The 15,990-nt window shown below is 47.6% G+C and overlaps 1 protein-coding gene across 2 annotated transcripts in view; it reads right to left on the bottom strand.

The window, feature by feature from the left end:
- ss (aryl hydrocarbon receptor spineless) overlaps positions 1–15,990 on the bottom strand; it is a 172,684-nt gene that overhangs the window by 27,984 nt on the left and 128,710 nt on the right. For both annotated transcript variants that reach the window (XM_076370352.1, XM_076370357.1), the window contains exon 3: positions 6,752–6,870. In XM_076370352.1, the coding sequence (XP_076226467.1) occupies positions 6,752–6,870 (119 nt within the window). The remainder of the gene's footprint in view (positions 1–6,751; positions 6,871–15,990) is intronic.

The following is a 15,990-nucleotide window of genomic DNA, read 5'->3' as shown; positions in this document are numbered from 1 at the left end:
GTACGTAATTTTGTACTCCGAAAGGTTCCACGTTGTTTCGAGAAGAGCAATCGCTGGCGTCGAGTCTCCGTTCTCGAACCGTTTAATTTTTCTCCCCGCGAGTGGAGTACGTGGCCGTCTTGAGCGGCTGATCTGCACGCTTCAAGCTCTTACTTGTTGCTGATGCTTGCATGTCTGCCCCTTCTGCCTCCCGGTTGATTGCTCAACTTCGTCCTGACTGTTTTCCTGTCGTTCAACTCGTTCATCACGTGAAATCTTTCGAACGAGTTGCATTCGACGAGCTCCGGGATTGAAAACCTGAACAACGGTGCTTTCAACAATCCGCGAAGTCTGCTTCAGGCTTCATCCTTGAGGATAAAAGTGATTCCGAGAACGAACGAAAGCAGTGTCGGTTGGCAACGAACCCCGATTATCTTGTCGCACCGACGAACAGCGCAGCAATTCTTTTATAGGGAATCTTAAGTGGCCGGCGATTTACTCAACCTCGTCTGAATTCGCATATGTTATTTATTTAGATTAGCCGCTCGGTTACGTAAAACACTGGGGATTTCTTATATAAGGGATCTAGTTACTCTGGGACTGCTGAGTGGCTCGCCTTCGGTTCGAAGGATTAAACATTCTGCAAGTTAAAAAGATCGAAGGAAACGCAACCTTCCTGTCGTACACTATTCCTACTGAACTCACAATCTTCTTGATACCGCTCTGGATATTTGTAAAACCCCTCTAAACCTGAACCAGGAATACTTCCCGTAATACTACCTTACTCAAGGGGTTAATACTTCAACCCTAATTCTCCCAACCTCCCAACCTCCAAACTTCCAAACAAAAATCCAGCACAATATCCATTTCTCCCTGACCAAAGTACAATCTTCCAAAAATCTCAGTATAGACGAACAAAGTTACCTTCTCCGCTTCTCGTAGCACAATTACACAAAGCAGCTCCAATCAAACTGCGAAGCAGATAATGCCAATACCTAAGGACAATGGTAATCAAAATATTAAGTCTCCCAGAGAGTTTCCACTAATCTGATCTCAAGTTTCTATAGATGGAATGCTCAAGTCGCCGTCATTACATTATACTCTGAATATTAATCAATGCATTGAAATTGTTATTATCTTTCCATTCGAAAGTAAACAGAACTTTCCACAAAACCTAACGCAAATAATGTGCGGAGTTAATCTGCGCGATCGCGCGTAACGTTAAGGGAGTCGTTTAACAAAGGATTCCGTCGACGTCGGCCGAGGCTAAGGGAAAGTTTGATCGCGCGACGGTGCACCATCGTCCACAGGATCCCCGGGATGTAGGCGGCAATTGGAAGTTCGCTGGAACCTGTGCTGTATAAGTATAGCCGGGCGTAGTGAGAGGCAGCGGGAAGAAAAATAGCTCGGTTATGATTACGGGTTACCGGTGGCGGGGGTTGTTCCTGACCACGACCCTCTTTTACCGCTACTGCGGTGTGGCTGGCGTATTAATGCGATACACGATAGCCTGCTGGCTATTAAATAAAAAATATGAGAGCAAAATGGCTGCTTTCGCTGCGATACGTCACCGGGAGGCGTGATTTGTACCAAAGCCCGGCTAAAAATCGCTCGATTCCGCTACCAGCCTGGAAACCGCCTCCGGTTGGAGCCTCGCTGAATTTCGTATCGATAACGGAGTTAATAGACAGGTTCGCCGGATCCCTGTCTCGCTTCGATCACGGGTCCCGCAGATCATGCGAAGCGTTCCTGCTCCGTGAACCGTGATCGAGGCGATCGATTCACTCGGAGGATGCGCCGCGCCGCACCGCCATCGCTTGATTTAGTAAAGCGTTCTGAATTGATGGAATTCAAGCGAAAGTCTGTTGCAATTCGGAATCAATGAGGTGTTCGTAGCGCCGAGGATTTCGCGTTTGCGATAATCTTAGGTGGAGAATGTTTAGAGCAATGATTTTACTGGATCGTCTTTGTAGGATATTGAAAGTCGATGAGAAGTTGGATTTACTTGGACGACTGAAAATTAGAGCGGTTTGACTGGGAGAGTATATGAATATTTCACACATAAAATTAGAATTAAATATTGAGTCGTTAGTGTACCAAAGAATAACTAGTAATAGCTATCTATCAAACTATTGAACAACCGTCTTCGAAGTGTTATCAAAAGGTAGACTTATATCCGAAGAATTATCGACTGAGACTATTCCAATCATCGACAGCTCGTTTAGAAACAAATGTAGTCCTTCGCAGTTGTTAACGGTTGAAAATAAATCTTTCGTGGTAGCGAGAGTTCCTCCTGCGGGATCGAGTATCCGATATCGTCCCGGGGTAGACTCATTGATTCCATTAATCAGCCCGAAAGGAGGCTGAAACGGGGGGAAAAGAAGAGGAACAACCGGGACGTTCCTTTTTTCGTGCCCCTTTTTTCCCTTCGTTCCTCGGTTTTTTGCTTGGCCAGGGGCGCATCATTCACCGTTCGCGGTGTCAAGAAAAGTATGTTCGAGTTTCATAAAGGAAAGCTGAGAGGCGCGCTACTCTCGACGGGGGGCGCGTATCCGTGCGGTTTGCTCGGGGTGATAATTTGCAAGAGATGGCAGAAATGGATTGGCAAAAGTATGTTCTTCTCGCCGATTGAAAAATCCCCGTTGGCCGGTGGGGGCGCGCGCGGTGTGTTTTATTGGTTTATCTCAGCGATTTCAACCTGTTCCAGGACGGGACCGGGTCTGATTAATGCTGATACGGCCGTGTTCGGTGCGCGATAAAACGATCGAGAAGCCCGAGAAACCGGCCGCCCAATATCGCATTGTTAAACGAACGTAAACGGATTACGGTCCACGCGAAATCAACGCCGGGCTTCACGAAACGCGTCGGGTTCGTTACAGAGAATAAATGTGCGCCGATATTAGCATAACACAAACCGGACTTTGTCAAAATGTAATCGACGCGGAGATCGCCGGCCGCCTAATCTACGGTACTCGACGCGAACTCGCTTTTCTTCCAATTACTCCGCTGTTTTCTCCTAATTGCTAATGGATTCAAAAGTAAAGTGAATAAACGCGAACGTGTGCAAAAACTCGGGGAACTATTTCAGTTCGAGTAGCGCGTGCTCCGTAGATATGTATCGCCGCGAATACAATTAATTTAGCGATCGTATATTATAAAGAATCTCGTCGGACGAGCGTGACGATTCAGATCGACGAAACGAAAGAGTAGCATAATTTCCATTTAATCGCCAGATTTGAATTCCGTTTCTCGCTTCGCCGGGGAAGCCGGAGGAAGACTGTTCCTGTTTCTGCCGATTGTTCCGCAGGCCCGGCGCGGCCCGAACATTTAATAAGGTAATACAAACAACACCGTGGCGTAATATACGCAAACGAAACCGAGCCCCCCCCCCACCCGCGGTCGCTTTCGCCGGAATATTTAAGGCAATTTCGCAGATAGCGATCACCGCTGCCTCCGAGATAGCGTGCGGCCAGATACTTTCCTGGTTGATACTTACGATTTTCTCAACGGTATGCGGATACATTACTCCTGTAAAGGTTTCCTCGCGCGAGACAGTTACTGCGCGTTTTCCAACACTCTCGGTGCATTTCTGCGCCCGGGGAATCGCATCCACGCCCGGGGAAACTGTAAATCTGCCCGGCGTTACGCCGAATCTACAAACTTCTTTCTTCCTTGGCCGCTTCCGATCCCTCGCGGAATCAACTATGTAACACCGTCGAGTACGATGATTTATTAATCTCGCGGACGCTCTCACGAAACTCTACCGTCAACCGTGTGTAAATATATTCTGACGATTACATTCGTTCCTGAATGTATACATATTCATGGATCCCCGGTTTCGAGACTCGTGGAGATAGGAACTAATTCCTCCAGTTCTTCATTGGCAAATCTATCAAAATAAGCTACTTCCTCTAATAAACAAGCTCTTGAAGAATTCCTAAATATACGAGCATAGATTATAGAAACATTTGAATCTCTAAATTCTAAACTCCAAGTCAGTGGACCTCTACGATCAAAGATTTCTCGAAACTCATCATCGATCAGAACACAGTTCCATCATTCGCAATCCCAACGAACCAAAGATTCCCGAGTCAATCCGTTTCTCTTCCGAGATCGACAGAAACTCGAGAAACATTGAATTCAGATAGTCTCGCACCGCGGCCAGCTGTTCGCGCACGAAGATGGCGAGGACCAGTGTCCTTCCTCTCAAGCACGCCACCAAAACACTATAATTGGGAGGAAGGGGGTAGGCTGGCGGCAGCTCGGGGTAGCGGGGAGTAGAAAAATTCGATCGCTCAGCCGTAATTTCGAGAGTGCCTGGTGGTGGCGGTCGGCTTGTCATAAACCGGATTTACTGTCGGGCTTCGTGAACTTTATGAGGATCGGCAAAACGCCGTATAACGTGGCCATCGCGGCGGCAAGGGAGGAGGAGGTGGGTCGCGGAGGGGATGGCGGCCCGGCGGAGGGGAAGGCGTAGGAGGCCGAGGGAAGTCCTCGGAAGGACAGGTTCAAGGAACTCCCGCGAATTATAGAAAATACGAGTCCCCGCCGAACGGTTAATCCCAGCTACCCCTGCCGCGCGCGCGAGCTACACCGGCGCTGGAATTATTGAAGGTGCGTCGGCTGCGGACGAAACCTTTATCGGATTCTGTTTCGTTGCTCGCGCGGCCGTGCACTCGCTGTCGCGTGGGACACCGGCCGGCACTCGGGATTCATTATTGTTATGCGTTGGTGTCGTTCGAGCTTAAGGTAATTGAACGTGAATGGTTAATTGAAGACATCAATGCTTGGGTCTGATTATTTCGAGAGGATCTGGTAAATCTGATCTGTCGAATAAATTTGAAGGTCTAGCGATATCTTCTATTAATTGGTTCTGCTATGTCGAAGATGGAAGAGGAATAAGCTTTCAGCATTCGTTACTTCTATGAAGCATACCAAGTGAATCAACTAACATGAAATGAAAACCGTAACACGCCGTGTCTACTTTAAGAACTCCGTCGAAGAAGCTACCTTCGCCCGAAGGTCTCCGCAGAATGATCATCGTCGGAATTTCCATAAACTACCGGCGCGGCGTAAAGATCAATTAGTCGAACATTAAGGAGACACGCGCACGAGTTGTTGAAGGCACCGACTTCAAACCAGACGTACATCCCGAGGACATGGACGTTAATCGAACGTTGGCTCTCGTACGTTACAGAATCCCTATCAATTATCATAATCCACCTTGGAAAATCGGATCCTGAAGCTGTCTTCGGAACGGCGCTCCAATAATCACCCTTCAAAAATGGCCGCCCGGCTGTCAGAGCGTCCCATCCGGGAATCAGCTCGCGGCACGAGCTACGTAACGCAATTAACGAGGGGGCAATTAATAACCGGCCGTTATAGATGCTGGCAGGAATCGTTCGATCGCATGGAATCGCGGACACCGTTTCGTATCGCTCGTCCCTCCCCCGTTCTACTCCTCGCTCCACCGTAACCCCCTTCCCTTCGCTCGAAACCCCCACTCCGTGCCGCGACGGAACCCTCTCCTCGCTCTCCTCCATGCCCCTAGCCCCTCTCTCGGCCGATTGATCTCACCCTCGCCTCTGTTTCGCCGGTGTGTGCGCGCGGCTAAAACGCAGGAAAGGGAACGTAATAGCCTCGCATGATACACCGCCATTAATCCGTGTATATACCCTTCCATACTTTGGAGGAATAGACACCTCGTACGCCTCGGTTTCATAGCCGGTTCATCAGCCGGATATCTCTCCCCGCTTCGCTCTCCTTCGACTCTTCCTGTCTCTTCCTCTCGCTCGCGATGATTTAATTTCGCCCTGTTCCTTATCCCACCCCTCTAACCCTCTTCCCGAGTCTTGCTCGTCTTGTTTCGATTCAGACGGTGCTCGGGCCAATTGGAGATTGAGAGGATCACTGGCCCAGGGTCAGGGGAACGGGGGTTGCTTCTGACCTGGACCCTAAGGATCGTCCTTTCAGGATAGAGGCTTTTGGTAGCCGCTTCGGTATTGTTGGATGAGAGACTTGTAAGTGGATTACAAGCATTTACTTTGCGTTTTGCAACGTTTATTGTAGAATTTTATGTGGACAGTAATTACCGGATGGCTGTAGCGGTTGTTTCTCTTCTGGGGATTTATTGTAAGAAAAACGGCACTGGGGCTAATGCTGGTTTCCTTAAACGTCTCTATAAGCGTTTCCTTTTAGAAACTTCCGCGGTTTGATTGTGACTTGAGACATCTTCGTGAAATAGATGTTAGTTATCGGTAGTACCTGTTGTGTTAGTTTCGAGGATATCGTGCGAAGATTCTCTGCCTTCCATGATAGCAGAATAGCAGAGCTATGGGGGATATATCAGTTTATTAGAGCTATCCGACAGTTTCGAATTCTAATCGAGCTTGAAGTCCTAAAAATACTCAAATTCTTTAAACTTGTATTACGACGATATATGAACTAGACTCAATTACAATTATGAACCGTCATTCATCAAAACGTGTTTCTTATTTACCCTGCCACCCACTGATTCATCCGTCGATCCATCAAAAAATCAAGGTGTGCGTCGTTAAATGAATGAACCGGGGCTAATAAAAACTTGGTCCCATTTCGTAACCTATCATTCCACAGGTAACCGTGTTTGCAGCCCTTAAATGATGGACGAGACGATTAATGATTTCTCTCTCTCTCTTTCTCTTCCGTATCGCGGAACTCCGTTTCGTTGAAAACGGTTCGGCAACGGCTTCGCAGATCCGCGGAAACTCGATGATTGATCGCGGCCACTCACCTGAAGGAACATTTCGCCGTCGAGATGATGATGATCGTACGCCGCGAACGCGGCCAGCTCCCTCGCCCTGTAGTGGGAATCGTGGTGCGAGTTCTCCTCCTTGTCTTTGTGCATCACCACTGCAACAGAAAATTTCGAACGTCACGCGTGCGTAAAAGGTATCATTAAATTGATGAATGATTCGGTTAACTGGCCGAGCGCCTCGATGGCCGGCGCTAGGAGATTATGTGCGGAGTAGCTTGGATTTATGAACGGTAGCTGTTACTGTATCGCAATTGATAATAACGGTGACTTTTTTGCGTTGGATCGTTTACACTTGACGCGTCGGTCGCTGGCACAGTTAAAAATTCGACGCTATCGCGAACACTACGTTTCCGAATCGATAAAGCGTTGATTGGCTGTACTTCGTACGCGATATCGTTTCGACAGCGAAAAGACAAGAAGGGGATGCGTCGGTTGTTCGTTTCGAATGTTATTTACGGCAGAATATGGAAGAGAAGTGATCGTCGCCTCATTAAAAGAGTTATTATTATTGTTTGACGACGCTGGTCCCATGTATTTGTCATTATGACGCGCGTACATAACAGAAAGGAAGGCAGGTGTAACAGATCGACGGATTATTATAGGGCTTAAGAGGAAATGTCGCTCACATCCTGTCACGTATTCCCGGATCTCCTCGAAAGTTCTCCAGTAATCTCTTTCCGTTCCGTAGTTTCGTCTTGCAGATCGCTCGTTCGTTTCTTTTCGGATCGGACGAGATACTCTTATCCGATAGAAATTTGCAAATAAATTACGCGTAATGAACAAGCTTACAAAGTAGCAAGCTCTGTTAATTCGATTTCAATCTGAACGCTGTTTCCAAACACAAGCCACGGAATCAAGATCCCTCGCGGCAATTACTTTACGCACTCTAAACATGAATTTCAACCTTTCACAACATACCACATCATCCCCATGCAATCAAGTCGGTGGTTATAGATTAAAAACACATCTCCGAGCAGTCCAGTACCCGTTTCACCTCGGAAAACCCCGAAACGTTCGACGCGTAACGCTCCTAAGATTCCTAATCTCGCTCGGCATTAGGGCCACCATGGAAATCGCGGATCCATCGCGAGGAAACGCGGCGATCGGAGATCGCGCGGGACATAAGAGGCGCCGTAGAGTGAAACGCATCGGGCGATGCGCACGCATCGTCGCCGGGTCTGGGTGTGCACACGATTTTCGTATCATTTACACGAAGAAACCGATCGCGGCCGGATAAAATACGATATTTCAGGAGTTCCAGGCCGAGGTGAAGTGAAAGCGCTCGGTATCACCCGTACGAGTGGCAGCGCCCGTACGAATAAGAACAAGACCACCTGCGAGTCGGTCTCTCGGGACGGGGCAGGGTCTCTCTGGCTCTCCCGGCCAGGAGCGGCCGGCGATGCGTTTCGAAAGTGAACAACCTCTCGTGGAGCATTTAGCGTCGAAGGGCATCGATGCGTGCATGAAAGATGCGCGACTACGCCGACGGCCGCTCATAAAAACCTGCACGCAATACTCTCTGTCAAGCACGCGTGCGCCACGCGACCCTTCGGGCCAGTTTTCATCGGCGGAGTCATCGGAGGTACGCGGCTGATCCTCCTCCGTCTCCTTAAGAGGATCTATTAACCCTACGAGGCTCTGCGACGGGCTAAGCGCTCTGGGAACACCGAGCGCCGTAATGGCGATGCTAAATTCCTGTTTTGCATTCTTCCTGAGTTACCATTCACGTTCGACGCTTTTCTTCGTCACTAGGCATAGGGTACAGCCTTTTCTCGCTCTTGGCTGGTATATATTGTTCTATTTCTGTGGAAACTGGAATCGGATTGGGAATTGTTTTTCTAGGTTTCTTTCTGAAGCTGATCTACTTTCTTCTAGTGGAATTCATTGGTTGTTGAATTTAATTGTGATTGGTAGTTATCCTTGTGGTGTTCGGAGTTCCGATGAGATTGGATGTTGCAATGGAGTCATTACTGGAAGATGCTGTTTGGAAAATTGGGAATAATGTATTAAGCAATAGAAAGGGCAATAATCTCTTCATATAATCAATTCTCCAAATTTCAATTTGGTTCTTTTGCAAGCTTCTGTTCCCTTCAGCTTTATTTCTCCTGCAATGATATCGAATTAATAAGAAATTTCAATTGCGAAACACTAATTGCCGAATGCATGGATCAACGTGCAATTTGCATCGGCTTGACGCTGTAATCATGACGCAGAACGCTGAAAAGCGACCAACGCAGCCACGTGGACAGAGGAGGGTAGTAACAGGTTGCATCGAACAGGAAGGAAGATCCGCGGTCCGATTGGGAGACGAACGAGGATCGTTTGAGAGAAGGAACGTAAGGCTCAACGACGCGTGCAGGAAGGATGAGCAAGACGGAGGTTGTTCACTCGTAAATAGTCGCACGCAATGTCGTGGAGCGGGCCGCGTTCTGCCACGCGACCCTCTGGGACAGGACCCCATTAGGATGGCCGTCGGGATAACGGCGTACCGCAGGATACGGAACCTCCGGACCGCATGTGCTTTATTTACCGTCACGACAATTCGATTTTCAATGCCCGACCAAGGGTCTACCCTCCTTCGACCCGACTAACGACCGTTGCTAATGCTTCCTCAATCGATGACTTCTTGCTTCCGGCCGTGCGATCGGGGAAATCACCGAGTAAAGTGTTCCGAAATGATTTTCACGTTTGTGGGATTGTTTATTGTACGTCATCGAGACAGATAAGCTCGTTTTGACGATTCAACTGCAGTACTGTTGTTAAAGGTATTGCATCGGTGATCTATATGTGTATCATTCAAGATTTTAAATGTGATAACTGTTTAACTGCGATACCGCAGATGGCAACTTACGAAAGCTATTAATTGTACATTGTTGTTGTTATCAATATCAGTGTAATGTTATTTACCGTTGTTTGTTGCGTACTTGTGTTCGAATGATGAACAGCTTCCGACGACGATGATTTATAAAAAAATAAGAAAAGAAGAAAGAAACGGGCAAACCGCGGCGGCAACAGGTTTTCGACAAGATTTACGGGCTCCCACGAGAAAAGTCACTGGAATCACGTCGGCCGGTATGTGTGTCACCGGAAGAAAGGTGTTCTGCCCGGGCAAGTGTCACGGAAATCGCTGGAAATAACGCGGCAACAACTGGGAGAACAAAAAGGGAAAAACTGCCGACAGATACGGATCGGGCCTTACAGGCTATCCGTAACACCGTAACACGGAGGTTCAGGTATCGCGATGCACCCGTGAGATCGGCAATAATAATTGTTTCCTCCCGCAAGGTCAATTTGCGAGGAGGCCGAGGGACAGGCCGGAAGCGACGGAATGAAAAGCGGGCGGAGGCCAATCGGAGCGCGCGAGCCGCCGCGATGGGCGAGCCTGCCTCCCATAATTGTTCGAATCTGTGCGTGCCTGCGAATCTCCGGCCGCCGAAAGAAATACGGGAATTTATGCCTTGCAACCTCGAAATGCGCAACTTCTGACGATTCCCTGTGAATCAGCCTTTGCGCAACGTATTCAGTGTCCGGTGGCTAAGTTTCGGTAGCTATTATTACCGGAACATTCGTGTGTTTCGAATTTTCGATGAATTTATTCAAGTTCCTCTGTGACTTTTAATTATCTATAAGTAGTACATTAACTAATAAACTATATATCATCGATGATATTTCACGAGATCTATAACTTCCAAAGATACAAAGGAAATTTCCTTTAATCTTCTATAGACTCGATTAACTCGATCTTCTCCTTCTACATCCTCTCGAAGCTTGATTCCTTCGTAGAATGAAAAAATTGAATAAGCTACCAAGAGTATTGATCCCAAAGATGCTACGCTTCTGTAATTGGTTACAGGTGCTAACTAAGGGTCAGATAATCATCTAAACCCTTCGGTAGACCCATACAGGCCTCGCCTCTTAAGTAACTCCGTTGTTTCCACTCATCGCAAAGCATCGTTGCAACGTGTCAGCTTAATTACCTGCTCTCGCAGCCAGCAGACCGTCATATTTAGACGTCTAGCGAATCCAAATAACGACTACCATCGCGCAGAGCCTATTCCCTGCTACGTTAGGTCCTCACCCCGGCGATGACTTGCGTTTTACGCGGGCTGACTGGTCCCGGGGCCTCGTCTAAGTGAATGGTTAAGTAAATGATTATCTCCTTGAGCGTATAATCGATCGATGATTAATGGGATCGGCGTTGTCGGACGCGGTCCCAATTAGGAAGCGTCCCCGGCGATCAGCGGGACGATACGCGTGCCGCCGCGCCGGTTGATTGTTTCGATCCACGTGGCCCGGGCCACGGTGGGCGCGGTTGCAGTCGATTTTTAATTTTGCCTGTCAGTCTCGCTTCGGATCGCGGCCTGTTTACCGTTACGTCAACGGACGACGGACGTGTGCCGTTTAATACCGAATTATCGGGGACACTGGTCGACGTGCGGCGAACGGTTACGATAACTGCAAGTCACCTTCCTGTGTGTGCATCGGACAGAAAACTGCTGGCAATCTCCTTTCAGTTGACATTCGGATGGTGTGATGTTTGAGTAATTAATAGTCCGATGGAATAACTGGATCGACGAAGATTTTATTCTTTAACAGAGATATCTAAGATTGATAGCTGTCTAGATAGACTAGTGAATTTGGAGATATAGATTTTTTGGAGATTAACACATTGCGTATCGGTAACGAGAAATCTCGTTTTTATATAAAGACAGCTATGCAACTTCGCTAATTACCACGGCATTGAAAAAATATAGAATTTAATTCGAATTGATTATCTATTTAAAATATATTACAACAATATATCTGAGTTTCTCTATGTATAGTGATATAAGTTGACCTCAGTGAAAATTTGCCATCCGCATAATTCAGTTCTCTGAAAATTAGCCGGTACGCAATGTGTTAAAAGACCAATTGTCGCATAGAAACATCCTTGGATCGGTCAGAAAGCTAATCTACAGTTAATTCTTAGCCACCTAAATAGACTCGAGTACTAATTACAAAGAAACTATCGATCAAAGTCCTACTATACAAAGAATAACAATTACACATTGAAATTCGCCTGTTTAGGGGTTAAAATCGATACAACCGTAACGAACCGAGTCCCCGAGGCCAAAGGATGTTCGTTGTCAACCGGATCGGGGTGGGGAGGGGCGCGCAATTAAAACGTTCGCGGCGGCCATAGATCCGCGGCTCGGATAAATAATAGCCAGAAGAGTATGGCGGAGGTACGGCAGCGAAAGGTCAGGGCGCAAGGGAACGCCGCGCCGCGGCGGGTAATTGGTTCGCGTGGGGAGGAAGAGTACGCGATAATTGGCCGGGATAAGGGATTACCGGGCTCTCTCCGCAAAAAACCCGACGAAACGCGGATCGCCGGCTCTTTTTTCAGAAAGTCCCGCGGCAATCGAAAAATGCGGCTACGATGCGACGAGCGGGCGCGCACTCGACCCGACGAAATGCACTTCGTCTCGCTTATCGTGGAGGCCATTCGTTTCCGCGACACAATCGGCGTCCAGCGAGGAACAAGTATATTAGTGCGCGTGTGCCTGCTGCTTAATCTTTCATACCCGTTTGACTCGGCAGGAATCTCGGTGCCGGGGCTGAACGTTCTTGCCGTGCGATTAGCCGGCCCGTGTCGCCCGCGAAGCGACGCGTTCCTCGGACGGGAATCGAAAAAACCGGGTGATCGATCACGCGCCCCTTCCTAAGCCGCCTAATGCTCCGATTCGATGCGACCCGGGGAAAATTTGCTTGGTATTGGTTGCTTGGCCACCGAAATGGCGGACGCTCGGATCAGGATTCTAACCAGTGTGAATCCTTTGTTTCGTGAATCTTCAGAGAGTTATATACGCAATGGGAATTGTTGATATGTTGCCTCTAATTAGGGAGTGTTACGGAGTTAATTAAGTAGGATTCGATTCGCAGCTAATTGTATTGATAATCCTATTGGTAAACATCTACATTCTTCAATTAGTATTCTCGACTACACGGAAGCTTTGCAAGTTAGATGTCCCAACCCCTTGATGATTCCTTTTTCACTTCTAATCGATACTACTTTCTCATGAATAATTAGAAAGAGAAAAATTCCAGGCATCTGTCTATGTTCGCTATTAAGTGTAATCATTGATTAGGTTAGAGTAATATGTACTTTGACTTCGAACGAACCGAGTAATATTCGTTTGCCGAATCACATTGAAGATCTTCGCCACGAGTCTGGCACGTTGTCGTACAGCAAGGGGTCAAAACTACGTTTCATCCCCTAAGTAATTCTTCGGAACTTCCGAGTGAACTTCCTTTCGAGTCCCGATCGGTGTGGAGGTCGATGGTCATTATTCGGTCGCGGGCCGCGAACGACAAATCGTAGAGCATCGCGGAATCGTTACAGGGATATTCCCGCGTCGGATCTGATAGGAGGCGGCCAGACGCCGACCGGCCGGTTTTTATCGGGGCGACGAGCACACCGAGGAAGAGAGTAGTTTCGCAAGCGCTCTTTAGTGCTCGACGCCCAAGATACATTACGTGTATGCGGAACAACGTGTGTGCGCGCGTGTGTATGTACAGTGACCGTATAAAGTAATCCGTCAGACAGAAGTGGGGTGATAATGCATGAGTGCGGTTGCCCCGCCCTATCCCTGTAACCGCGATAAAATCTCTCATTACGCAACGAAACGGACCCTCTGCCCGCGCTAGACTGTTATCCTTAGACAGGAACTCTAATAAAGCATACGTATGTAGAAATTTATATTTCGTTTCGGACCTCGGTGTCGCGGCCCTTCGATCCTCGGCCTCTCCACCCTCTTCAGCGAGCGCGGGGGTTGAAACGGAAGTTTGAACTCTCCGACTTCGACGTCGACTGTTGCTACCATTCGATTACTCGAGTTTCATTAACACTAGGTTTACGGAACGCGTCAAATTGACGCATATTGGATTTTAGAAATATTATTTTGTAAATGTTTACGCCGATTTTTATCGATGCGATCACACTGACATGTACCCCAATTACCCACTATCAAATCTCCAGTTTCCACAATCTAAATAAACGAGCATCAATTCTTTTAGGAATAATAAAATGAAGTATACAATAAATGCCCGTAAACCTAGTGTTAAAACATTCATCAACTCGAAACGAGTGTATAATAAAATACAGATCCTGAGATATAATTTACTAGATTAATCGAAAGTTTCCATCTTCATTAATCTTCATAAATCACTCATTTGCACTCAGGATGTGACTCTTGGTCACTTGATTTGACGCAGTGAAACTATGAAATCTGATATTCAACGTTAAACTTTGTATAATACCTCGATACGTGAAATATTGAAATAGAATAAATTTGCTCTCCAATACTTGTGATTTCCCTTCGAGTTAGTTTCAAGGAATATCTCGTCAAAAAATGTGAAATATTTCTAATAAAACTTCCGAGTGCAGAGGGTTAATTAATGTCGCACAAACTTTCCAACTTTTCTCCTCTGCGTTTTATCTCTATACACCTTTCCTAATCAAGTTTCAAATAATTACTACTCCAGATAATACGCCTTCGTAATACATAATCAAGACATATCGCGCGCACAATTTCCTTCCTATTCAGTAGTATTCAAATCGATGCAAAATTCCACGCGAACCCACCCCGTCTAGACCTGCAACGAACCGATACGTAGCTAACGAGTGAGCTGGAAGACCGATATACCTGCCGAAACGTGACGCACGATAAAACACAGGAACATTGGCCGCGATGTAACGCAATTTACGTCCCCCCCCCCCCCCCCTCGTTCTCTCCCTCTCTCTACGTGCCTCCTCTCTATCCGCGCTGCGAGCGTCCGCTAACTCGCTGTTAGCGGGCTAATTAACAATAGATACAAATTGGCACGTTAGTCGCGTTTATGACACATGCGCATGCCGTGCCGGGCGCACATTTCCTCCCGCGACGTGTAATCACTTGTAATTGCGGTTGGTACATAGTTCTGTGGCCCGGCATCGGCCTATCCGCGGCCCATTATGGCCGGCGAATGTCAATCTAGTGTGTCATCAGGGACGAACTTTTGTCCGTAAACAAGCGGTTCGGTGCTCAAACGCATGGAAACCCATGCTATCCGATCCGTCGCTTTTTAATCTTCCTCCGGGAACAATGGCCGCACGACCGGCTCGATCCCTCGGCTCGTACGCGTTGAATTAATCGTTTGTTAGCGTTCGCCGGTACAGCTCCCTTTTTTCCCCCCCGCGACGGATCCGGAGATAACGGAAATGAGAGTATCTTAACCTGTTAACTGCGGCTGCGTTATCGCGACGTTAGTCGTCTATCTTCTCGATTCCGTTCCGAATTTGGCACTGAACCGTTCTTGCGTTATTTCGCAGAAACTTTCGTATTTTCACGGTTATTCTAGCGAAATCTTAGCACAACTATGTTTACTTGTCTATGGTAGACAATATAGATCTTCATAGAATAGAGTAACTAGAATTAAATTGCGATTCATTTATATTAGTGACGCAGCTTTCAAATAAATCGAAGTAGTCCTTTACATTTCTTACAAACTAGTAACACTCGTATTCGTTAAGCGATCAAATCTAAAGCTACTCTCAAAATCACAATCTCCCAACGGAAAAGATCGACTGACGGACACCGTATCTTCTCACAGCAATATTCGAGGTTCTCGCTGCGAAGCGGCCACGCAGCACGATCGTTGAACGGTTTTCGCACGGTGGCCACAAGACGAATTTGCGATTTCGAGCGCGGCCCGGTCGTGTCGAGTTTCAGCATTAAATTCGGTATTGAATCCGGACACCGATTGAATTTCTTTCGGAGGAGTACGGCAGCGAGCTGGACGACCAGGGGCACGGTGACGCCGGGGGGGGGGGGGTGAGCCCGCGGACACGGAATCGCTGGAAAGCAGCTCTTAATGTCGATGGACTCGTGTCAAGGTGATTCCAGCCGCAATCCCGGGCCGGAAACGCGGCCGCGCACACTAATGCACGCGGCCGTCACTATCATCATCGGCTGTGATCGAGTGTCTTGCGGCCCGCGATGCACATTTCTTTTCCAGTTTCGCGATCGTTCTCCGCATGGAGCCGACATGATAAGGTCTACCGCCTTAACAGTGGAACTACCCGCAGTCCTAAATTTTTCGGTGAAAAAGATCACGTCTATTAGAATTCGACTGACTTGGAGTCCAATATGTTACTGAACCAATTTCTCTAGTAACATCTCAGGGAAGCATCCGAT

This window comes from Nomia melanderi, chromosome 1 (assembly GCF_051020985.1).
Source record: "Nomia melanderi isolate GNS246 chromosome 1, iyNomMela1, whole genome shotgun sequence".
Classification (NCBI taxonomy): domain Eukaryota; kingdom Metazoa; phylum Arthropoda; class Insecta; order Hymenoptera; family Halictidae; genus Nomia; species Nomia melanderi.
This window is presented reverse-complemented; position numbering and strand designations above follow the sequence as displayed.